General features: G+C 39.5%; 1 protein-coding gene across 3 annotated transcripts; it reads right to left on the minus strand.

Moving 5' to 3' along the window:
* Positions 1–8563: 8563 nt before the first annotated feature.
* osbpl7 (oxysterol binding protein-like 7) lies at positions 8564–22350 on the minus strand. Of its 3 annotated transcripts, none has more exons than XM_085415374.1 (21): positions 22219–22350; positions 21645–21788; positions 21500–21553; positions 21078–21344; positions 20858–20981; positions 20030–20148; positions 19848–19937; positions 19636–19659; positions 17642–17792; positions 17383–17489; positions 17105–17273; positions 16648–16794; positions 16408–16544; positions 15717–15854; positions 14790–14853; positions 14570–14648; positions 12486–12630; positions 12263–12413; positions 11905–12031; positions 10095–10217; positions 8564–8672 (listed from the first exon to the last, which is right to left on the minus strand). In XM_085415374.1, exons 1-21 carry the CDS (start codon positions 22348–22350, stop codon positions 8564–8566), a joined length of 2601 nt encoding a protein of 866 aa, XP_085271500.1. The 3 variants fall into 3 exon arrangements, with proteins under 3 accessions (XP_085271500.1, XP_085271499.1, XP_085271497.1); XM_085415373.1 differs by having other exon boundaries at positions 19839–19937; XM_085415371.1 differs by having other exon boundaries at positions 17060–17273; positions 19839–19937.
* Positions 22351–25940: the final 3590 nt, after the last annotated feature.

Here is a 25940-nt window from a genome sequence, read left to right on the forward strand (position 1 = left end):
TTGTGGACTGTATTGGGACATAAATGTCTGCAGAAACAGTTCAATTAGCTGATAATAAAATGTAAAATCATCATTATTAGTTAGATGAGTTGGACTCCTGACTTTATATGGGCTTTCTTTCTCAGGAGACATGTCGCTGTATAAGTGCGGATGTAAAAAATGAGATCTTTAAGGTGATTAATGTCCCTGGGAGCACCTTTGCTTTTCCTAGTGTGACTGTGAAAAGGCCTGTTGCTGTATAAATCCTGCCTTTGACCCCTGAAATTTATTGGATCCACCGGATCTCATAAACAATAATAAACACATAACGTTCAAGAACAAATCGTCCCTTCACCAGGACATTAACAAAACTAAAAAACTGGTTACGAAGAGCTAAAAACTGAATCGGTATGAACTGAAGAAAAAGTAGCTTGTGTAGCATTTCCAAAAGATGTAGTATTTAATGTTTTTGTTGACATCTGTCAGAAAAAGGGTGCTCTCACATTAACAAAGCTGTACAATCGCCAGTTCATATTTTAAGTGCAATTAATAGAACAAAAATTAGCTTAGATTTAAGGATGTTGTGGCGAGAACAACGAGAGAAGAGTTTTATGTTGACAGTTTGAGTTATGGAGCTCTTGTTAATATAGTACACTGAATGCTACTGCACCACATGAGTGTATGATCTCACATCAAACAGCAGAGAAATGCTTTCAGGTGGCAAAGGAAAGACCCCTGCTGGATACTGCAGATATTACAACCAGCTTCACCCTGACCCTGGTGTTGGACCACTCATACCTCTGTTTCCCCTCAGTCCGCGTTCACCTTGAAAGCACATTTCTCTTAGTGTTTGGGAACTGTATTTCCAGAGATGTTACTGTAATGCAATGGTGTGAAGGATGGAGCTCAGACAACTCAAGCAACAAGCATGTAAATTTTTGAGTGTGACCCCTGTGCACTGAACCGATCATCCTTTATTTAAGAGCTTTTGAACTGCAATACAAGAAGAAATAAGAAGAAAGATTTCTGCTAGGGAAATTCTTATTTATTAAATGTCGAATAGGTTTATTGTAAATGTTTTTTAATTAATTAAAATTAAAGCTTATACATGAACAGTCTCTGCCGTGTTGATGTTGTCCTTTTATTCAACTGATGCAGCAACTTTTTGGGGACAGTGTAACAAATGTTTTTGGTCGCTATCATTTACAAACTTCCCTTAAATGCAGAACAATAATGAATTATGTACTTCACAAAAGAAGAGACGTTAATTAAATTTGGCTGTGCAGAAGATGCAGACTTTAGGATGCCGTGTTCAAAAAACACAAGTAAGTGGCTAACATCATTTATCACAGGAAACCAATGACAATAAATAAAAAGATCTCTTTCACACCCCTCCAACTGTTTGTTTAATGACCTTGGTGTCAGTGTCAGAGGTAGCATTAGTGTTCAGTTAGGGCAGTGGTCCCCAACCCCTGGGGTTTTTATTGTTAACTCGGTTTCACTGGGTCTTTTCCCGTGTTGTAGCTGTGTGTCTTATTTTGAAAGAAATATTTAAACATTACCATAGCGACCAGAGAGCATTAAGTGGCAGAGAGGAGGATGTTACTCTCAATGTTGTTGGCGCACTTCAGGAGGACGCTGCTAATAAACAAAAATAAACCACAAAATACCAGTTTTTGTCTTGGTCATATCGTTTTATTTTGTTGTATTTATCCACGACACCTTAAAGGCCGGTTTGTCTGACGTTAAACTGGTCCGTGGCGCAAAAAAGCTTGGGGACCGCTGGGTTAGGGTGAGATGGGTTTGATATACTTAAACTTAATTTAGAATGCTGCATACAATCTTTGCAATAGTGGATAACTTAATTGTTTGCATTTATACGTGTGGTGTGTATTCATTGCTCTGCCATCACAAGCGAAAGTTATCACAGGTCTTTGTTTCTGGATTTACATTTCTGGGAAGGTGGATTCTGTAGCAGATTCAGCAAATAATAAATTGAGGGGTAAGATATTTGTGAGTGCTTTAATGTCATGGGATGTCCTCTCAAAGTTAACAAAGATGCAGCCTTTGTGTATGTGTGCCCCTCTCCCAAGAAAATGTCTGTCCCTCAAACTGAGAACAACTTTCAGGTAAAATGTAAGACGCACTCATCCAAATGATCTCAGAGGCAGTGCTGCGGTTACCCGATCCCTCAGCAGAACACCATCCAGGTACGAAGTAGATTGAGTGGACAGTTTTTGAGATAAGTAAACAAGTACAACACTGTAGACGATCAGAGAGTAAGTATTTAACCAACTACAATTTTACAGTCAGACAGAAAAACAGGGAAAATGACTTTTTTTCTCAAAAGATGACATACATGTAACTCTGTCTGTGAAGCCAGATTTTAAAAAATAAGTGCTTACAGTTAAAGTTTTAAAAACATGTTTAGTGCTATCTTCTGTCAGTATGGAACATGACATCACGTGGTTGGTTGCAGCTAATAGATTTACATTAGTTTATAATAATTTTGCAGTAAAATTGTACATTGTCTCCTCCATGTATTACATTTGTTGTTATTGTTCCTCTTGAAATAAAGTTGGAGGAAAAAGAACTTGTGCTTATGTTAGCTAACTAGTGGCAGAATCGATAACTCGGAGGAAAATAAAGACACTAAAATGAAAAGTCAGTTTAAGGGGATCACTTTGGTGCTGCAACAATGAGTTTTGTGTTAAAACCCAGGATATACTGTCCACTTTCACTGACTGTCTCTTCAGCAGTAAGTGGCTGGTCGCTGTCAGGGGTGGACACTCCAGGCCTCAAGGGCCGGTGTCCCTGCAGGTTTAAGATGTGTCCTTGAACCAACACAGCAGATTTAAATGGCTAAATTAGCTCCTCAACATGTCCTGAAGTTCTCCAGAGGCCTGGTAACGAACTAATCATGTGATTCAGGTGTGTTGACCCAAGGTGAGATATAAAACCTGCAGGACACCGGCCCTCGAGGCCTGGAATTGCCCACCTCTGGGCTAGCTGCACCTATACGGGAAAATCCAGCTGTTAGCCGTAATGTTCTGTGTTGTAAAGCTATTTAAAAGTAAGAAGAGTGTGTAGAGTCTTTGAGCCAGGTGACAGGTGGTTCACGGACCCACAGAAACGGATTTTTCCTCCTCTGGCAGAGGATCAGTGCTATTTTATGCAATAAAATAATCTTTCTCTACTCAAGCATATCAAGACAGTTCACAACATAACATCCCCCTACATGCACACCACACCAGAAATATAACCAAGTTTCTTACCGAAGCAGGATCGGGAATCCCATCAGACCCCATGCAGGGAAAGTAGGTCGATGTGTGCGAAGGGGGGGCGGACTCTCCGAGGAAAAGTTACTACAATTTTGGGGACCTTATGTGTTTTTTTTCTCCCATCATCTCACTGAGCGGATTACTTCATATTAGAAGTGAGGAGAAGCAAAGCCCAAATGTAAGTGAAGGAGATTGTAACATGGAGATTTTTTTCCCTTGCGGAAATGCTAATGGATGTTAGGGTTTCCAATCGTCTTCGGTAAGAAACTGCTGTTTTTGGTGTGACACGCATGTTGTAAACTGTTTGATTGTTTTTGGAAAAGCGCAAATATTTTATTGCGTAAAATAGCACTGATCGCATTTTGGCGACATCTGCTTTGCTCGCTGATTGCACTTCTCGGTGTACCCGCTGTGTTGACATTTCTGCATACATGTCAGGGCCATGCAATGCGTTAATTCGCATGCCCACGTATGCGCACTGTCGAAAACCACGTGTATATGAGTCCTCAGCTCATCAGGGTGCCATAGGATAATTGCCATTTCTATCAAATGATGTCACTTCCTCTCCTTTCTAACACATTGCCATGTCCACATCAGTATAGATATACAGCATGATAACATTCAGGAACGTTAGATGAGCAGGTCTTATATTTCACTTGAAAGTTTATCTCTGTTAGACGGATACATCGACATGTTTGACTATCTTTAAGAGGACATTAAATATCTTTAATAGACATCTTACCTTTCAGTTTAAGAATCACAACTAATGCCTGATTTAGATGTTAAATTCGCACCATAGTATGACATCCACCTTCCCAGAATTATAACTACATGTAACAGAGATGCAGACCTGACCTGTGAAAAGCAGATTTGGCATCAATATGCAGTGTATCCACAGTAAATTGATTAGCACTAAGATAATAACTTTATCACAAAGTAATTGGGCCTAAGTCCATCTAGCTTGTTCATAAGTTAATGCAATAGCTAGTATTCTGCCAGTGTAGACATATGCTGCTTTCTCTTTTCATAGTTCTGACAATATGCATATGAACTGAGTGTCAGTTAAGGCCTTTTCTCTGTATGTCAGTGAAAGTAATGTGACCGACGTGTTCAGCTCACTTTCACAGCTCTGTGACGCAGATCCACTGCAAGTATAAATGCAAAGTCACCCACTATGGGAAAGATTGTATGCACCGCTATAAATTGACCAAACCATACCTTGACCTGAAACTAATTCTCTCACCTTAAAACCAACTCCTTACCATTAACTGGGTGTCTGAAGGGGTGTGAAAAATAGTTTTTTTATTTGTTTCTTTGGTTTCCTGTGACCAATGATACAGCTTTTTCCTATGACCCACTCATTTTTGAATGGTGAAGACTGCAACCTACAATTTACACATTTTTTTTTTTTAAATCAAATCAAATCTGCACAATCTGTACATTACATTAGTATCTCCCTAAAGTTGCCATCTTTTGAAACATCTCTTCTTTTCTACCTCAAAACCTGTCCTTCTAATCCACTTCGAAATTGGCACTTGTACTACCAGGGTCTGAGGAAGTACAGTATTAGCTTGGGATCCTTTGGATTAGTGGGTCCTAAAAGCTATTACCAGGACTCTCTCGTAATAGCTTTTCTTTATTACGAGAGACCATCGTCTATGTCAGAGATAGCCAAACATACATGCCTGCATCTGTATGCATGTGTACCTCTCTCCCTATCTCTGAGAAGACAGTCACAGATATGAATCTATTGAAAGTTTTAACGTAAGCAGTCATAATGCTTAAATGTCAGTTTAAGCACAGCAACTAAAGTCTGAGTTATAGTACTATGTTAAATCTAGGCCATAGTCTAACATCCACCTTCCCAGAAGTCTAATGGCATGTTGCAGAAATCCATACTTTAACAACTATAAAAGGTCTGCAATAACTTTCATGTGTAAAGAACTAAACAATGAAGTTTTCCACTTTGCCAGGGATTGCACAGTGTGCTTTAAATTAAGTGTAAGTGTCAAACCAAAACCTTACCCTGAACCTCATTCTAACTCTAACCTGAACAACAAGTTCATTAAACAGGTGTCTGAAGGGGTGTGAAAAATATTTTATTTTTTCTCTTTGGTTTCCTGTGACAAATGATATTAGTCACTCACTCATGTTGAGAAAGCTGCAACCTAGAGTTTGCAAGTCCTCCACAGTCATGTTTTGAACAGGCACAGCTATTTAAATAGTGTCTCCCCTTTTTCAAATATGCAAAATTCTTATCAATTCCCATCCCTAGTCCTGGGGATATCCTCCCAGATCTGGACCAGGGCATCACTGAGCTTCTGATGAGACTGAGACACAACCTGGCAGTGTAGAATGGACCAAAACACAATGGTGCTCTGTTGATTTAGGTCAGGCTTGTGGGGTCCAGTCAGTGTTATCAATTCTTTAATCCTCCAGGAACTGCCTATTTGCCATATGAGGCTGGGCATTGTCATGCATCAGGAATGTTGCTTCTCCAGACCCTTTGACGTCTGTCATATGTGCTCAGGGTGAACTTGCTCTCATCTGCGAAAAGCACAGGTCGCCAGTGGTGGGCCTGCCAATTCTGGTATTCTATGGCAAAATCCAGTCTGGCAACACAGTGCCGGGAAGTGAGCACAGGGCCCTCTAGAGGACGTTAAGTCCTCAGGCCACCCTCATGAAGTCTGTTTCTGATTGTTTGGTCAGAACCATTCACGTTAGTGTCCTGCTTTGTAGTTATGGTAGTGCTCATCCTGTTCGTCCTTGCACAAAGGAGCAGATACTGGTCCTTCTGATGGTTAAGGGTTTTCTACGGCCCTGTCCAGCCCTCGTAGAGTAGCTGCTTATCTCCTGGAATCTCCTTCAGGAAATCTTCTGCCAGTGGCACATATTGATGTTGGACTACCTGTGTAATCTCTGCAGGGGCCAGGTATCATCTCGTTATACCAGTAGTGACACTGCCCCTAGCCAAAAGCAAAACTAGTGAAAAAAGATACATTTTTTTCTTGCCCAAGGATACTTGACATGCAGACGAGGAGCCAGGGATCAAACCACTAACCTGATCAGTAGGTGACCTGCTCTACCTCCTGAGCTGCAGCCACAATGATGAAGTTAAGGCCTTGAGTTTGACTCCACCATCTGGCCGGGACCTTTCTGCATGTTCTCCCTCTGCTTGCATGGGTTCTCTCTGGGTACTCCGGCTTCCTCCCACAGTAAAACGATATGCAACCAGGGTGTACCCTCCTGTCCTTTGATAGCCAGGCTAGACTCCAGAAACACGAGAGAATGGATGTTTGTGCAGTGTGTAATGCTGAATTCACTATGACCCCAGCTGTACAAGTGCCAAGTTTGAAGTGGTTTGGATGGACAGTTTTTCAGATAGCTAAAGTACAGTGTTTCAAAAACAGGGCATCTATAAGGAGACACTAAGGAGACCTACAGGTTGTGCACATTTAATTTGATTAATGAGATGTGCAGAACATGCTGATTATAGGTTGCAACTTTCTCCATTCAACATGAGTGGTTCGAAGAAGGAAACTGCATCATTTATCACAGGAAACCAAAGGCACAAATAAAAGACAATATTTTTTTCACACCCCTTCAGACACCTGGTTAATAGTAAACACTTGGTTTTAAGGTGAGAAAATAGTTTCTCCTACTGCGGCATGTTTTCTTTTATGCTCATAACATCCTTCGTGTTCAGGGGGCAGCAGAAGTGAAGAGGAGAAGGAAATATTCCAGCTGTGTGTCACACATCTTCCAAGTGTTATGGTATAGTCGTATTATGGAAAGCATCTTTTAAGCTCCTTCCCCTGCTGCAAAAGAAGTGCAGTAAAAGCCTTGCTTAATTATAAACAATCTCAAGTCTATTTCTTCTTTTATGTCCAGAAACTTCCAGTGGTCTTTTAAAAGAAAGGGCATCTCATAATAAATGCAGTCCCAGTAAAAACACAGTCATGATATCACCAGTTTAATGTAATGTATAAATACAGTATGTGCAGATTTCCAACCAGCTGGATACTCATTTTCCTATTAATGACATATAAACAAAGGATAATATATTATCTCCTCTTTTAAATATGTGATTACTGAACATTTGTAACTCTTATTTAGATTACAGGTCAAAAACACATACAAAAATGTTAATAATATATATTTTTTGGAAAAAAAAAATTTCAATGATAACATAACTAAAGCAGACAAATTCTGTCTTTGACTTTAGTTAGGCAAAAGGAATTGAAATTCTCAATCAAGAATCTCTTATGCCAGAATGTCCTGAGCCACGATAGGCAAACGTTCTCATAAAGAGGAAGCAACAGATATCAAGTTGGAGTACTTCATTTTTTGGACAGTTAAATATATGTTGTATAGTGTAGCCCAGGGGCAACCCCAGGCCTCGAGGGCCAGTGTCCTGCAGGTTTTAGATGTGTCCAACACAGCTGATTTCAATGACTAAATTACCTCTTCAACATGTAACATATAAACTGATTTTTCACAGTGGTTCTCCAGTGGAGTCAGGGTGTGCCAAAGGATACACACAGTATTTTTCTATTATCCATAAAATTGTGGAGTGTCAATGAAAACTGAGCACAGATGGGAATCAATAGAACCAGCTGTTTTTGTCCATTACTATCTAAACCTAGATTGTAATGGATAGTAATGCACCTTGTAGGTGGTCCCTGTGTCTGTGTGTGTGTAGGTGTGTCTGAATTAAAGGTCTGCTTAGATGTTCAAAAGTTTTGAACCATTGGAATCAAATTCTATACTCAATATAGAACATTTGCACACATAGCAGTTAAGGACACTGTTTTTTATATTTAAAGTCATGTGTTTTTCCAGTTTCTAGAACTATATATATGTATATATTCTTTACACTCTTTTTGCTCTATTTTGGTCTCCACCACTCCACCAAATTTTTTCTCAAACTCAATTGCAATAGATCAAACTATCACAAAGCAGCATCCTGATAGAAACACCACAGAGAAAAGCAATTTTTAAGTCTTAAAGAGTTTAGAGTTTGTTGGGGGAAAAAAGAAATTCACATAAAAACAGCATATTGATTTAAGTAATCTAAAAAATTAAATGAATAAGATTTTATTGTATTTCCATTAATGTTTGTTGGGTATCTGAGGATTCCCATGAGCCAGTCACGGGTGTGCAGAAGAATCAAGAACAGATCCGCAGCACTATCTTCACTCTCCGAGTGGTTCATACGTGCTGTCCAGAATATCCACGGCTGAATATCCATGATCTCGTCCTTTCATGTGGTTTTGTCCACTCATTTCTGCAGTCTCATCTCATCACCACAGAGTTAAGTTTTCAAGATTAGCAAACCCTGGATTCTCTCGAAGTTTCCAGTAAGTCCCGTTTGTCAACCACACGTCCCGTCCAGAGGAATCTTTGGATCTCCTGATGATGTAAAATAACCATAAAGAATAATAATTTGCACACCGGCATTTCTACAGTTCATGAATTTGCATGTTGTTGATGGCAGAAATGATTTTAAATGTTTAAATAATGTTACTGAAGTTACAAAGTTACCATATAAAGCTGCAAGAACTGAATGGACTGTAAGTATTTTTACTGAATGATTTATCAGAGGTGTGGACTCGAGTCACATGACTTGGACTCGAGTCATTAATTTTATGACTTTAGACTTGACTTGAAAAAATGTTCTAAGACTGTGACTTAACTTGGACTTTTACACCAGTGACCTGGGACTTGAATTGGACTTGAACCGGTTTACTTGAAAAGACTTGATATTTCACCCCAAATCTAAAATTTAACACACATATTATATAGAAAGTGTGCACCATTAATTCAATTCATTCATTCATTTATTCCAACCACACTCCGTACGTATGTGTGCATGAGCTGTAGCACAGCAAATCAAATTAACCAGATTTTTTTTTAAGAAGAAAACAAACGCTCAAAAATGCTGCAAGGAGTTATTATTTTCAGGTACATAAACTATGAAGTAGTCAACAAAAAAACGAAATGCAATATGCAAAACATGCAAGCAGAGAATCACAGACAGCGATGGAACAACTTCCAACTTTGTCCGACAGTTGAAGTTGCATAAAGAACGGTAGGTGGTGCTTCTCTTTTGCTACGATGAGATAGCTGACTTCATCTAACTTCGTGATGTCAACTAACTTTAATGTGTATGATATTTTTGTCATGCTATTTTAAAGCCGGTCCTACAAGCGCATCCAAGAATAACATGCAACTTATCTCAGAATTGTCGGTGAAAATTATTCTTGGAGCTAAGTTTATTTGAGCTGCATTTTATAGAGGTGCAATTTCACAATTTGTGTATATTTTCTAAGTTCACTATTTCGTCATGTGTTGAGAAAAACAGATTTAAAAATCACATGGTCTAATATTTACATGTAGCATAACTGCGACATTTTTTTTTCGTTTTTTTTTTTTTTTTTTTTAAAGACTCGAAAGGACTTGAAATTCAAAGTTTCAGACTTGTGACTTTACTCGGACTTTTACACCAGTGACTTGAGACTTGACTCTGACTTGCCTGACATTACTTGAGACTTGAGGATAAAGACTTGAGACTTACTTGAGACTTGCAAAAACAATGACTTGGTCCCACCTCTGTGATTTATCCATGTACTAAAGCAAATTTCAGTCTATGGAGCTGCCTGCTTTTTCCTCTAAAAGCAGTTGTTTTTAAATGTGGCACACAAATAACCTGAACTGTACAATTACTTCAAATATACAGACACAAAGATATAACCAAATATCAAGGTTGGAAGACTACAATTAAGATAAATGGAAATTATCAATGAACCTGGATTTTAAAGGGAATTGACTTACTTGAAAAAACGAGGAACATGCTCTTCACCCCCTTTGCCGAGCTCTTTTCTCCGCTCTCTCTGCATTTCTTCAATCTCGTCCTTCTTTTTGTCAGCTTCATCCACCCTTCCATCCTCCAGCATTCTGCAAGAAGGTGACATCAAGCTTACACCATATTTACTCCGTGTTTCTGGATGATTTTAGCTTGTGCTACACTATAGTCTGTACAGTATTGCAGAGGAGTGCTGACTTTTACATACAAAGCCACTCTTACCTGGCTCCTCCTACGTAGTTGTGAAAACAACCATTATGGCCTTTACAGCCATTGCTCTCTTTCCCCTGAATGCACAGAAGGACTTTAAAGTGCTAGGGGAGTTTTCTGTTTGCCATGTGACAACAGCTACACATCCTTGATCTGAATCTCCTCTTCATCCACATCCCAAAGATGCTCTGTTGGAGTGGGATCTGGTGACTGTGAAGGCCACTTGAGGCCATTTGAACTCACTTTCATGTTAAAGAAACCAGTTTTAAATTGTTGTGAGCTTTGTGACCTGGTGGGTTATTCAGCAGGAAGCAGCCATCAGAAGATGGGAACAGTGTGGTCATAAAGGGATGGACATGGGCAGGAACAATACTTGTTTAGGCTGTGGTGTTTAAATGATGGTCAGCAGGCCTAAAGTGTGTCAGGAAAATATCCCCCACACCAGCAGCAGCTTGAACTGTTGATGTAAGACAGGATGGATCTATACCACAGGTGTGGAACTCCAGGCCTCGAGGGCCGGTGTCCTGCAAGTTTTAGATGTGTCCTTCATCCAACACAGCTGATTTAAATGGCTAAATTACTTCCTCAACATGTGTTGAAGTTCTCCAGAGGCCTGGTAATGAACTAATCATGTGATTCAGGTATGTTGACCCAGGGTGAGATCTAAAACCTGCAGGACACCGGCCCTTGAGGCCTGGAGTTGCCCAACCCTGATCTATACCGTTCTGCCAAATTTGAACCTGAACATCTCAATGTTACGGCAGAAAATGAGACTCATCAGATCAGGAAACTTTTCCCAATCTACTGTTGTCCAATTCTGGGGAGTCTGTGTGATCTGTTTCCTGTTCTTAGCTGAGAGGAGGGGCACCCAGTGTAGTTTTCTGTTGCTGTAGACCAGGGGTGTCGAATTCCAGGCTTCGAGGGCCAGTGTCCTGCAGGTTTTAGATATCACCCTGGGTCAACGCACCTGAATCAAATGATTAGTTCATTACCAGGCTTCTGGGGAACTTCAAGACATGTTGAGGAGGCAATTTGGCCATTTAAATCAGCTGTGTTGGATCAAGAACACATCTAAAACTTGCAGGACACCGGCCCTCGAGGCCTGAAGTTCGACACCTGTGGTGTAGACCATCTGCTTCAAGATTAAACATGTTATGATTTCAGAGATGCACTTCTGCCTACCTTGGTTGTAACAATTTGTATAATACTCTCTGTGACTAGGAGTCAGTTTCTGAACCCAGTGTCACAGAGTTGTTCTTAAATACCCAGTGCTTAAATCACATTTCTTCCCCATTCTGATGCTGGGTTTGAACTTCAGCTGGTCGTCTTGACTATAACTGCATGCCTAAATGCCCCGAGTTGCTCCCATGTGATTGGCTTTTTAGATATTTATTTCTGTTAAGGAGCAGTTGAACAGGTATGCCTAATAAAGTGGGCAGTACATGGATCTATCTACTTGTAGATAGATAATATTCCAGAGCATTGTAATGGACCACAGCTGTGTTCAAATCCCATCTAGTATTGTTTTGGTTTTCCCTTTTTATTTTTTGCATTGGAAAGATTTCTGACCTTTGGTCTGGGCGCAGGCGCGTATCTGTAGGAGGCAGAAGAGGCTTCAAGTCTGAAGGGAGTTCATTCAACTCCATGGCAAAGCTGGAGAAACCATAATACAGCAGGTAATCCTTTGGCTGTTGATCTGTGGGGTGATAGAAGCCTCTTAGGTGAACTGAGGCACAAACGTGACACTTGGCTTTATCCTGATTAGCTATTTTGGTAGAAAGAGTACCTAATCATCTCACTTAACCTCCATTTAAACTTCTAAAGAGACGTTTTTGCACCCACCACGTGACTCAGACTAAAAAGAAATGATGGTCAAAACTAAACAGACAACATTTAAGGAAGCATGTCTTAGTTATTTAGGACTCACTTGGCTTCCAGATGCATTTTGGAGTCGGCAGAGTGTCACAGAAGATGCCTTCATGCCACAGACCTCCAAACCGGTGAATGGCACTCCCACTTTGGTCCAACACCACACCCTGAACCTCATTCTTATTCGTTTCTGAACCCCAATAACGAGACTGCGGCAGAAGAAAAACCTGTTAATCTCGCATCTAAAGAGTGTAAGACACGAGCGCTGAGTGGTCCCTCACCTTGACAAAAGTAATCTTGCATGTGCAGATGTTACTTTTGAGGTTTTTGATGATGACCTCTCCATAATGCTCCAGATAGCGCTGCTGGCTGAAGACGTTATGGATGCAAGTCGCTACTTTGTTCCACTCATAGTGGTCAGCATACCTGAGGAAAACCCACAAATGCAGAATATTTGGTCATCACTGACACAGATGGTCAATTTTAAATAAAAAAAGATGGCAAATAATTCTGATTGCAGCTTTTCAAAAGTGAGGATTCATACTTTTATTTGGGTTTTTTAAGGTTTTGAACATGTGTAATTTTAAAAAAAAAAATCAGTTTCCAGCAGCGACACTGAGTTTAGACACAGCACAGGAGTCCACAGTATCCAGACTGTGGCGAAACAATTCACGGGTATGACCAAGTGTTTTATTCTTTTTCGTTTAAGAAGTTTTTCTCATGGCAATGTAAAGCTTAACTACCATCCTAAGGTGTGGCCCTGAGGGTGAACCACTGGAATTATGGCACCTCAGATGGTGTGCCAGCTCAGTGCTTTGAAATCACTTTCTTTACAAAGCCAAACCAACTGCTGTTCACTGAATACTCTACTCATTCGATTTTCTGGCTATATTATTGCCCCTAAAATGGAATTTTAGTTGGAAAGCTACCTTTCTGACACAGTGGGAAAGACGCGGATGTGCTAGTGTAAATGGTCTCACAAAAAGCTGCTATGCCCCACCTGGAAGTGGGTAGCATCCAGGGCCCGTATCCCTAAAGATTCTGAGAATCCTCTCAGAGAGCTCCTAACTTAACCTAAAAATTCCTTGCCAGGAGTTTTAGCTTAGAAGTGATTCCAGAACATTTTCAGTGAACTCTGAGCAAGGAATGGATGGAAAATCCTATCTTAGTGAGGAGGTGTGGTTGACCCCGTTGCTAGGTATGAGTCATCATTTCAAAAGCCGTGATTGGTTGATCCTACAAGTTTGATGGAAATGAGCTTTTGGTGATAATGAGCAAAGGATATACCCTCAAATCAATAAACATAATTATACACTCTAATCTTATGCTGACTGTAATTGTAAATAATATTTCACATTCAAGAAAATATCTGGAAAATGAATAGTAAGCTGTAGGGGTTATAGCCTAACATTAGAATCTAAAATATGTGAAAACTTAAACTCATTACACCCTGTTCAAATAATGATTCGTGTCTTATTTGCTCATATTAATATCCTAGCTGACATATTTTGTACTTTCACTCCCATATGGACCCTGTTGAAAACAAGATGGCCTATCTCAAGGGGCTGTCCTTAATGAAGTAGAAATCACAACGTTACAAGTCCAGTGTGGTCTTAACGAGGGTAACACGGCTCAGCTTTTAGCAATGTCTGTGATTGCAGACCCAAGTCATCACTGCTGCATTGTTGCATTTTCCCGGATGCCAAATACCTCAGGGTTGTGATTACTTTCGTCTCCGGTGTAATAGTGTTGTGGCGTCGAGTTGGTGAAGTAATTGCATCTCTAAGGAGATCCACCACAAACATGATTCCTGCACGATCCAATCTGTAGCGTCTCAATAATTCCCTGTCATCCAGTGTTTGCAGGACATCTCTCCTGCCTCTTCTGTTGGCCATTTTGTGCAGCTGCTTAGGGGAACTCCTAAGCCACTAAAAGTCCTCTTCCCTGCTCTTAGCAGATCTCGCCTTAGGAGCCCTTTTAAGCGTTAGGAATCTTGAGGAATAGCTTTTATATTAACTGGGATTGTCGTGTCACTTTTAGGGGAAATTCTAAGAAAACGTCATGACTCTGAGAATTTTCTTAGAATTTGGCCGCTAGGAGCCACTTTTTGCACAAAGATTCTTTAGGGATACGGGCCCAGATGTCTAAGTCACACCACACCACCCACACTTCCCATGTGTGGGACTAATAAAGGTTATCTTATCTTATCTTTGTATTTTATATCAGGAGCTTCTCATTGCATCTCATTTTAGCTAAACATTTAAATCTACCAACAAAATTTTCAAATATCAACAATCGCTGGTTGGGTTCTTTTATAATATGTCAGCCAGAGAGGAAAAATTGAAAATAAAGCCAGATCGTTTACCTCGGCAGAGTCACGTTTACCATTCCTGTTGGCAGGATCTCCAGCGACTTTCCCCAGAATTTATTTTTCCATCGCTGGTCTGTTCAGATGTAAGAAAGTATTGGTGACACTATACAATATACTCACATCCTTCCTAAAAGCATAATTAAGTCAGAAGACAGAAACAGCTAGTTACAACAGATAAAGAGAGTGTGCTGGTTTGATAAAAGAAGTTGTTCACCTTGCCAGAAGGAGAAGTTCTCTGAGTCAGCATGGCAGGCAGAGATGGGAGGATGGTGGCAGACCTGGGCAAGTACAGAGACTTCATCACAAAATTATGTCTTAACTATTTCATCCTCAACAATGAAACAAAGTTCCCAAGTTAAAAAAGCAGGAAACATTGTGTCCATTTAATACATCTTCCTCATTAAACCAACAGATTTACCTGCAGCAATTTTACCTGTATGCACTACAAAACCAAATCCTATTCCACCGACACTTTGCCACCAACCAATCTAGAGCCGGTTCCATGCATTCAATCCAAAAAACTAGAAAATTGACAGCCCAGACTAAAGACTCTACCCCGATCCTCTTACCATTGAAATTACCTAGATTTCTAATTCAGATTAGGATTGCTAATTAACACTGTCTGTTGAATATGTGGTTCTTAAAAAGCACCAAGGCAGAACTAATGCCGCACCAGCACTAGTGTTAGTATCAGCCTTTCATTTGCTGCACTTCATGGTATGGTTCATGCTCTAAGAAAGCGTTTCCCAAACGGTGTGACCTGAGGCAAGTTGAGGTATGCGGTGGGATTTTGTATCAACCGTACGACGCATAACAAATTTATTCGATTTTACAAAGATATTTAAAGAGATATTTCAGAGATCTGTCAAAAACCTGTTCAAAAGTAAAAAATTATTATTGATAGGCTTAGACAAACTGCATGCATTTTTTATACCCAAATATAAGCTGGAACACTGGAGTTCTCTAAATTAAAAAGAATAATCATTAGCTCTATGATTATCTATTATTAATTAATTAGATTATCCTTCCTAATTCATCTTTTCCTACTTTTCTATATCTGTTCAGCTGTATAAATATCCCTTCTAGGTAACTGAGTGTTTTCCGCGTATAAAGATAACCATGATACACCTGATTAAGATACCTGCTCACTGATGAGGCGGAAACCTCGGTCCTCTCTGATACACTCGTAGGTCTCCCCCAGAATCGGGTTAACGGGCTTGTAGCGGTTCCTGAACGTCGCAGTGGAGTAGCCAGAGATAGCGAAGGCAGCAATGTAAACCTAAACGAGATAAAACACAAAACATAAAAGGTCGCTTTGTTTATCCCCATGTAAAATAATTTTATTTAGTTATTGCTTTCTATGCTATATTTTCTTTCTCTTGCGATTTTAAATATTTCCCCTTTAAGGTCATCTCCTTGTGCATCTCTGGATCACTTCAAAGGCCCCTGTAAGTTCTAACCACCTGCACTTGTCCACCTGGAGTGCATGCTGGATCTGCCCCACTCTGTCAAAATTTCATTTTGGGTAACTGACAGAAAGTTCGATTTGATGAGTAGAGTAAGTGATATACAAAGCTTGTGTTAATGTGGAAAATACCAGTTCATAGCGAAGTGAGAGTTTTAACTTAGGTCACAGTGTGAGAAAGCTGAGGGCTGTTTTTTTATAGGCTGATATGTAGGCAGAGGTCTTTTTGCAAACAGAACAGCCGCCTCTTGCTGGCCATCACAAAGAATGCAGTTTTAAGGCACTTCCTTTAATCTTTTACTACACACATTGAGCTGGACGTATATCTTATGGTATGTTAACTCGTTTTAAGTGTGGACAGACTTACCATCCTCTGGTAGGGGTCTGATGTGTTGTTGGCAGTATCCAGCAGCTCACTGTACTCCAGCTCTTCACACAGCCTCTGCAGCAGGTTAATGGGCTCATTGAGAACAGCTGGCATGGACACTCGAGCCAAGTCTTTACCTGTGAAGAAACAAAACAGAGGGCTCTGAAAACTGCCACGAAGACTCTTTTCTTGCATATTATCAATTCGAGTACTGAGTAAGTCTGGATTCCTGGTTCTTACCTATGTTGTTATAGAGTATGGCCACGAGCCCCACGTGGCTATTGTCAGGACAGTGAACAGGCAGTTTTGTTCGACGTCCAGTGCTCTTGGGAACAACACTGTTGGGAGTCCTGGAAATGCTGGCACGGTACTTCCGGGTAGCTGATGCTGCAATGTTGATTAAAGAAAATAATATTATTATTATCAAGAATAAAAGTACGGCTGGATGTTTCTATTCAGGCAATAACAAGAATAAGAGTCTGCATCAGTGCCAGTGGTTTTCAGGTTGTACATAGTGTGAATTGTTGTTTTAGTTAGTACAATATTCACATCAAAGAGTAGATACAGAAAGAAGAGTAGGTAGAACTATTCAGCAATACTATTCAAGTACATTAAAGCTATTTTTTTTAGGATATAAAAAAAACCCACTGACTTTTTATACACTTTAAACCCTGGTCACTGATACTGGTGTACCCACTGTGTCCTTCCTCCGGCTCAGAATTGGTGGTGCTTCCGTCACTTAGTCCGGATTCATCAGACACCTCAGAGGAGCTGCCCCACAGGATGTCATCACTGGCATCAAAATATTCTGCAGCAGAGTCTGCCACTGAAGGAGGTCCTTGGGATGAATGCCTCACTGCCTCAGGCTGGCACCAGGGGAAGAAAAAAAAAGGAATGAACAAAGAAAATCAGCCACCAAGTATAAAAAACCAAACAGGATAAAGTGGGACAGAGAGTCCAGATGACAAATCTAACCTGAGCTAATGTGTTAGACTGGTGCATGTTGTTAGCGTCCCAGACTGCCTGCAGCTTCTGCCTCTCCTGGGACAGAGTCTCATGCACCGACTTCAGAGAGTTGAGCACTAAAGGAGCATTAAACAACAGTTTCTGTTGAACAGGAAGGTATCTGTGGCATTTACATATTTTGCAATAAAGCGATTCCCAGGATAAATGTGCTCAAATTAACTTTTGTCTACCGGTAGATGACATATTTGTGTTTATATGTTTCTCTGACCTCGTTGAGACATAGCGTAGATGTCCTGTTGGATTTTCTTCCCTTCGGGCGAATTGACCGTGGAAGGGGAGAGCTGAGAGTACACGTAGTCGGGGATACACGGGACCGATGCACCGAGGTGGGCCGAGTTGCTCAGGTGACTTGAGGACAGCTGTGAAGTGAACAGAGGAAGGACTGTGGTTGATTCCCTTGCTATCTATCTTTGTGTGAGTAGATGTCACTGTTGTGTTGTGTTATCCAGCACAGGTTTAACTAGCACTATGAAGGGAAGTCCCAATGTTTATACCAGGGAATGGGAATGCACCACCAACATACAGAGATCTTCACAAATCTTACTAGTACTGCTGAAAGTGGGAGTCCTGTTTTACTGCCCATCTCAGGTTTGTGCTTACAGAACATCTGAGAGGATCCAAATGATCTTTGGGTCTATTTGGGACATCTGTGTGTTGTATTTGCATGTCACCTTTAGGCCTCTTTGGGTTTGTGAAGACCTCTAATGTTAGGGGTTAACAGAGACTACAAAAGCACCTACAACGGAGCGGAAAGAATAGTTTAATATTGGGGAAATGTGTGCTCTTTTAGATGAGTTGGATGAGTAGACTCCCATCATTGTCTTCACCTGCTGTTGATTTCTTACACCTTTGTCTTGTTTCGCTACATAAGTCTTCTTACGTAATTGTCCACATTGTGTGTATATATAGTCATTTTTCCCTCTGTATCCTTTTCCCTGTCTGATTGTCTGTGATTGTGTGGATTTCATACATTAGGTTTTTGCAGTATTCTGTAATTGTTCCTAATAAAGCTTGCTTTTTGTTTCTTTATTGAGCCTATTTATCTACATTAACATGTATTTGTACAAACTAGAATAAAATCTGGAGCTTTTGGGTGTTACACATGATGTTAGTTAGTTAAGATGATGGCTGAATTGCACCGAATTTTTATTATTGTTATTAAATACTCCTATGCTTCTGGCTAATATAAAGACATGGCTAGGAGTGTAATCTATAAAATTACAACATTCTAATCAGTGACATATTAATGTCTTAAATGTGGATGTCTGCTACCACAGTCCTGCAGGTTTTCTGTCTTACAAGCTGCTTATAAATGCATTAATTTGCCATTTTTTAGTTTGATCACTTCCTGTTGTTTGGTAAGAAAGAAAACCTACAAAGCTGTAGAATAGACAGCTGACATTACTGGAGACAGGAAAAGCAGATTTGCTGTAAACAAGTTTGTTCATACATCTTACAGTCATGCCATTGTTATGCTCTTTTTTGTGCAAAACGGTTGATTACATTGTAACCTAGAGTGGAGAGACTCTTTCTCCACCTCCAGGGCTCTAAGAAATATGTTCCAGTCAAGATTAACACAAGAAACCACTCATACATTGTGCTTATACAGCCACAGCGTGAACACCATAGGTGACACATCTTCGGTTGCCGCTACCTGCTGCATTGGTCGCTTTGAGCAACAGCGATGACATCACACAGTCACACCCATTTATGCTCACGTTATGTTACAGCACAGGTAACTGCAGTATTCTCCTGAACAATTGGAGTTCAATATCAGCGCTGGTATAGAAGGAGAGGAGGCCAAACCAGGATCAAAGAAATTGCTGAGTTTTTGGGGGTTTTTTTCAACATTTTGTCCACAAAATCTTTCCAAGCAGTTGCAACAACTCCTATATCATCTTTGAGCTTTTGTACTTTTATATCATTAAAATGTTAGCAAAAACCACGATGATCATACGCCAGATTACAAAAATCGAGAGGTGCACAAGCAGCACCTTAGTCCTCATATGTATAACTAAGGAAGTCTCAACACAGTAGAGAATATGGGTTACACTGGCAGTGCTGTTTTCCTTTTTACCCTGGAAAAAAAACATCATTCATGAAGTTATAATTCATGGTTAGGAAGTCTGCTGTAGAGTGTGACTGAAGAACATTCAAACATTTTTAAGCATGAAGTTGTCTCATGTACTAATAGTGACTCACCGATTTAGTAATCCCACGAATAGGCTTTGGATTAGATTAGAGAAAGGTCCCAAAATGTTACTGAAGAATTGGGATTTCATAAACCCAATATGCTGACTCAATGTATAAATTCAAAAACCAAGATGTACTATATGTCAAATTGAACATGAACATTTAGCAATCTTGTTGATCGTGTCCTTTTTAAGAAAGTGAAGGTTACAGACCATTCTTACCATTCCCAGGGCCTCCACTCTGGACAGTGTGCGGGAATGACCCCAGATCTTCCCTGATTTCGGCTTCTTCGGTTTCTCCAGTGACAGATTCTGCACCAAAAAAGGTTTATTTTCTCATGTGATTATTGCTGGAGACATAATGCAGTATGTACAACATGCTTGAATGATCAGCCTATATGCACCTGTATGCTGATGATCCGTTGCAGGTCTCCATTAGTAAAGGCCTGCCCCACCTCCAGTGCCTGCAGCCTCTGGATTAAGCGGTTTAGCTCAGAAAGGTCCAGATGACAACGGTTCAGCTCTGGCAGGAAATATCAAGGAAGCAAATTTTTTTAACTAATTAATCACAAAAGAGTCCTGCTGGCCACAGAGCTAATATACAGAAATAGCCGTTGCACTGCCTAAAGAATTTGCATACAAAATGTAAGATATAAAAAGTTTACAATATACTTTGATTTAAATCAAACTATCCAACAGTACATACATTATTAATGATAACTAATATTAATTTTAATGTTCCAGCTTTTTCTTTTCAACATTTGTAATAATTGAGATGTGAATGTGATTTTAATAGGTCTGACGAAACTCTGGATAATTGTATTAGGTTTCTTTCACCATTTTATCAATCAGTAATTCAATGAATTTAGTAAATAACACTTGTCTTATTGGAACAGTCGGAAAAATACCTGAACTCCAACCAACCTCAAAAGCAAATGTTAGTTAGACATTTTGCACACCTAATAAATAATCTAATAATAGTCACATAGGACACATTGGTCATTTTTAAGTCACCTACTTTAAGTCTTCTTTTCTGTAAATACTATTTGTGGGTGTTTTATATGGACACTCAATTATTATATATTATCAAAAAGAGAAAACCAAGTTGAAGAACAGAGGATGTCAGGCAATATAACCTAATGCTGAAACTTGAAGACTGTACTCAACAAACTGCCACTTTTAGAATCACCTGTTCAGTTTTGTCGTTGCAGCTAGGATTATTAGACAAATACCTTGAACACAGATGTCTGGATTGTGGCTTTGTTGCAGCCAGGCAGACACCTTCGTGTTCACGGCTGTGTTAGCTGACGGCAGCACGCCTGACACTCCAGCTGAATCTGCCATCCCCGTGGCGCTCTGATAAATTAGAGGCAAGAGAACACCGGGTTACTCTCGGTGGCCTGTAACAACTGTGGCTTTCAGTCTGACGTCACTTTCTTACTCCATTATTACCAAATCTCCATTTCCCTGAGCTTGTTCAGCCGCAGTGGGAAGGGACAAAGTGTGGAGGACGCTGCTGTGAAGATGAGCCGCCTCATTCTTCTTGTACAGGCGGTGAGCTTGTAGCTTGGTTACCCAGATGTAGAAGAGTTCATGACTCTTTGCCTTCATATGATACAGAATGTCCTCTGCATCCAAATCAATCCGATTTGATTTCTTGTTTATCGATATTACTGCGAGGCTAACATCTAGCGAGCCCTGGACTCGTCCCCTGGCCACCTGTCAAAAACAAAGTGATATGAAAGCTTGTTATTAAGATTATTTACTGACACTGAATAAATCAGACATCACATTAAAGTTGGGTTAGAGGTGGTGTGGTTTGGTTTGAAAGGTCAATCCTTGCATTGTCTGGACAAACATAAAATTTCACTTACATCTTGTTGATTTTTGGAGTAGCGTAAGATCCCTCCTTCCAAGACGAAGTACCGCTGAAAAAGAGATCATCTTTTTTGAAACTGACGGATTTTAAAGAGACCCGACGTTTGAGCAGCATTGTGAATGAGTGCACTGACTTCTCACCTTGTGCCAGCCTTTAAGTGGCCATTTCCTCCTCTTGAGAAGATATCCTTCACAGATTCCCGGGGCGGTCCTGTCTTGAGGATCGTCACCTGCTCCCTGCATTTCAACCTGAAGGTCGTCAATTACTTCCCAGTCTTTGATAATCTGTGGAAAGTATGAAGAAAAATTAAGTGTCCGATTCAACAGGAAAATTGTCGTTTCTTGCTTACAGTGTAAATAAATGGATAAAGATGAAAGTTTAAATGGATGAATGGAAATATCCTAAAGTTGTAAATTGAAGAAAATCAATCTGCAACTATTTTGATAACCGATTAACCGCTTTAATACTTTTTAAGGCAAAAATTCCAAATATATTTGAAGATTTGTGGCTTTTTTGCTGCATCTGATCATATAAACTGTTCTTTTTTGATTGTTTTTTGATTGTTTATTAGACTGATTAAGTTATGTGACTTTTTAAACATATATATAACTTCAGCAGTCTCAAAACGTCTGGGAGGATGGGGATGATCGAGAGGAAATGTGGAGTTGATGAATATTATTTATTTTCATGTTTTCATAGACCGAACTGTCTGACCTGTCTGGAGTGGCGAGATGACAGAGTGCTGCTGCTCTGAGAGTGGGCTGGCTTGTTCCAGGTGTGGGAAGTCTTCTCCAGGCCGCTTGCCAGCGATTGGCTGCGATTGAGTGAAGATCCAGACAGGTCCATCTCAGAGCGCCGACCTCAGACTCCCCTTCTTGTTGTGAGTGAGTTCTGCTGCGATCTACCAAAATCCCCCTGAAATCAAAGGAAGACCAAGGAGATGATGGTTATTCTGAGAGTACAAGTGCCTACTTCCTTATAATTATTTCCATTTTTAAGCTGTTATAAAGCAGAATTTAAAACAGAAATGAATGCCACATCTGATGAATCAATGCAGGCCCATTGTTCTTAGCCACATAAACATAAAACTGAAAAGCACATCACACATCCACAGCAGTCAAAGTCTAATCAAAAAATAACTGAAATAACCATCACAAGACTTCTTAAGTAGTGATTTCTCAAACATTTACATTTTCACTTGCCAGAGAAAATCTACTATCCTATAATATCAAAAACAAAAAACGGCACCAAACCTTTAAACCAAATCAGTGAACACTGGGCTTGGAGACACTTCCATGTACAATAAGCCTGTTTCCCATTTATTTCCGCCTGATCCAAACTGGCCTTTAAAAGGTAACACCAGCCCTTTAGCAAAGAGTTAGTGCACACTTATTTTAGCTGCAACAAAAATCTATTTTAGCCAAAGTAAGGCAGACAGCCTCTTAACTGGATGTGCATAATTATTTTTTTTATTAGTCTTCTAAATATCAGACAAAAGGTCAATTTTTTTCTCATAACCTTAATGTTCTGGGCGACAAATCTAAACAAATCTGAGAAAAATTATCATTTGAGTGTTTAAGATTCTGGCACCTCAAACACCATCAGCTGACGAAGCTCATTTGCTTAAACTCTGTTCTTAAAACATATTTAAATTCCAGTGGTTTAAAAAATATAATTGATCAACTAATCAGTGACAGGTGAAAACTGATATGTTCCTCTGATTATTAAACTTCTCATTGAGACCTGTGATATTAACTGTGTCACATATCATTCCTTCCTTTGACACCTTCCCGTTTCCTGCCTGTATGCCCGCTAGCACTATGAATAATAAAAATAAACATAATTATGAGCCTTTAAAAAGTCAGGACTTAAGTGAACAATAAGTTGGCAAACAATCCTGCATGAACAAACAAACAAAAACTTTAAATATATTGATACATTTCTACCTTGATGTCTTATTTTCACCAAATCTTGCATTAGGTCAGTTTAATTTAGTCCTGTATGAAGAGCTGTGAAAGGTGAGAAAGTTCCATGAGCAACAAGTGAAAGTGTTTAACAGACTGAGCAGAGCAGGAGACAAGGAAGGAATCGAAGTAATCCAGTTACCTAACACAGGTGAGAGCTGAGCTCTTGGTTCAAGCCTGCTATCATAAATGCTACCTGGATATAGCACAGCACACCTGAATCCTCCAACCAGATCACTCTGGATCCTAGAGTCAAGCACACTGATTTAGAGCATTTTACTGACCAAAAACCAAAGCCAAAGTTGGAAGATTTATCTAAGAATATGTTATGTTTTATCTTATCATAATGAATACATCACGCTTTAAGGTGCACAGATTTGGGGGGAAATATGTGACAATTTATTATCAACAGTTTTAACTTTAACTAACAGTTTTAAAGTTTGTATGTTTAGCTCAATAAGGCTAGCTGTTCCTATTTCCCCACCTGCTTCCTCTTCCCTTTGGAACGCCAGGACTGCCATAATGAATTAATTAAATACACCATTAAATAATTAATTAAATGTGGCAATAATTAATTAAAATTGGAATTAATTAATTAAATAAATAGTTATGACACATGTAATTAATTAATTATTGACACATTTAATTAATTATTTATGTATTTCACATTTTAATTAATTATTGACACATTTAATTAATTAATTATTGACACATTTAATTAATTATTTATGTATTTCACATTTTAATTAATTATTGACACATTTAATTAATTATTGACACATTTAATTAATTATTTAATGATATATTTATTTATTTCATTTTGGCAGTCCTGACGCCTGGCTCTCATCATGAAATAATTTTATCTGTCAGCCTCACCCATCAAACTCAGGGGGCGGGGTTAACGCTGATCGAGTCAAAACCATTGCTTTGGCCTGGTGGCCATTGTTTCTAGCACACAACAACCGGCATGTGGAAGCTAACAGAACTGAGCTTTGAAAAACCCTGTTTGTGTGTTACCAAATACCGTTTTAATATTTTTTAGCCGAGAATGTAGTGGTTTAATCTTCATGTGTCTGGTCGGTTTGTCAAGATACAGCCTCTTTGCAAAAGTGTTTCGATGATTTCGGAGATGTCGTCCCAGTCTCACGGCAAAGCGTGGGATAGACCCGCTCGCCTCGCAAGCAATCCCACCGACAAAGCGCAGGCCCCGGTACACAGCTGTAGTAACCCCCGCTGACTTCTTTTACTGAGGTTATATTTATCGATGTTCTTATGTGTCCTACGTGTTTCAGTCGCCAATTCTGAATTATAACTAACATTAAAAACATGTTTAAGGAGGAGAGAGAGCAAATAAATCTGTTTAACATCTGATCTTTGGGTTTTTGTTCAGTAATCAGCGTGACCTGTGTATAAACACATAAAAGAGATAACGTTGGTGTTTCCGTCATGTAGTAACTGCTGGCTTTAACTGTACAAAGGTTGTTCGACACTATGAAACACATACAGACTTCATGATGTTCGGCTAATATTTTTATTGTGAATATTAATCATGCTGACCTCGCTCTGTACACCACGCAGCGAGGTCAGCATATCCACGATATCCTCAGCTCCATGAGTTAACACAAAGTTTCCCAGCTGACTATCTAACTGCCAACTATTCCAGAGACGTGAAAATATACAGCATAAAGAAAAGTGTAAGAGACTCAGCAGCAGATTAGAATAACAGTTATACATTTAATAAATCACCAAATGAATCCAAGAAACGAGCAAACCTGTTCCGACAATTTGAATTTGTATTCCCTCAGCTGCAGACTCGCTGCTGTTTAAATGTTTGAAAAGGAAGATTAGATATAAACAAACGTCAAACATAGACTCAGTCTGCCTTCACATTTGATATGAGGCCAGCACGTATAGTGGCCTCAGCAGGCTATTACTGAAATACACGTGCTATATCATAAACTATGATATAAACAGGGAGGTCCTATTAACATGTTTAGTTTTAAAGGACACCTTCCTGCCTTTAGTCTCATTCATGAGCAGTATTAGTTTTCTTCTAACATCCAGAAGTCTGCACAATGTGTTTCATAGTTTGTAACAAGCCTTTGACAGGTAAACATAACATGACCGAAAAAGAAAAAAAAAGAAAAAAAAAAGAGAGAGAGTGTTGACATAAGAAGAGAAAATTCTCTCAATTATGGAGACAGACAAATGGTTCATTTATGTTTGATGTGTGTTTATTCCTCCCTAAATATCGTCGGTGAAGTTCGCCATGCACGTCAGATTTTCCTGCGCATTTTTATACCTCTGCCAACAGAGAGAGAAAAAAAAATCACATTCTAACAGACAGCTGGTGCTTAGAATACAGTTGAATAACTATTAAAAAACAGATGATATTTAGATGATAGTTCAGTCTAACACATGTGCCAGTGAACCATTAAACGTCTGTGAAACTATGCAGTTATGAAACGTAAC

The sequence above is a fragment of the Rhamphochromis longiceps genome, linkage group LG8 (assembly GCF_057381845.1).
Source record: "Rhamphochromis longiceps isolate RC_006_pf linkage group LG8, R_longiceps_female_GT1.1, whole genome shotgun sequence".
Classification (NCBI taxonomy): Eukaryota; Metazoa; Chordata; class Actinopteri; order Cichliformes; family Cichlidae; genus Rhamphochromis; species Rhamphochromis longiceps.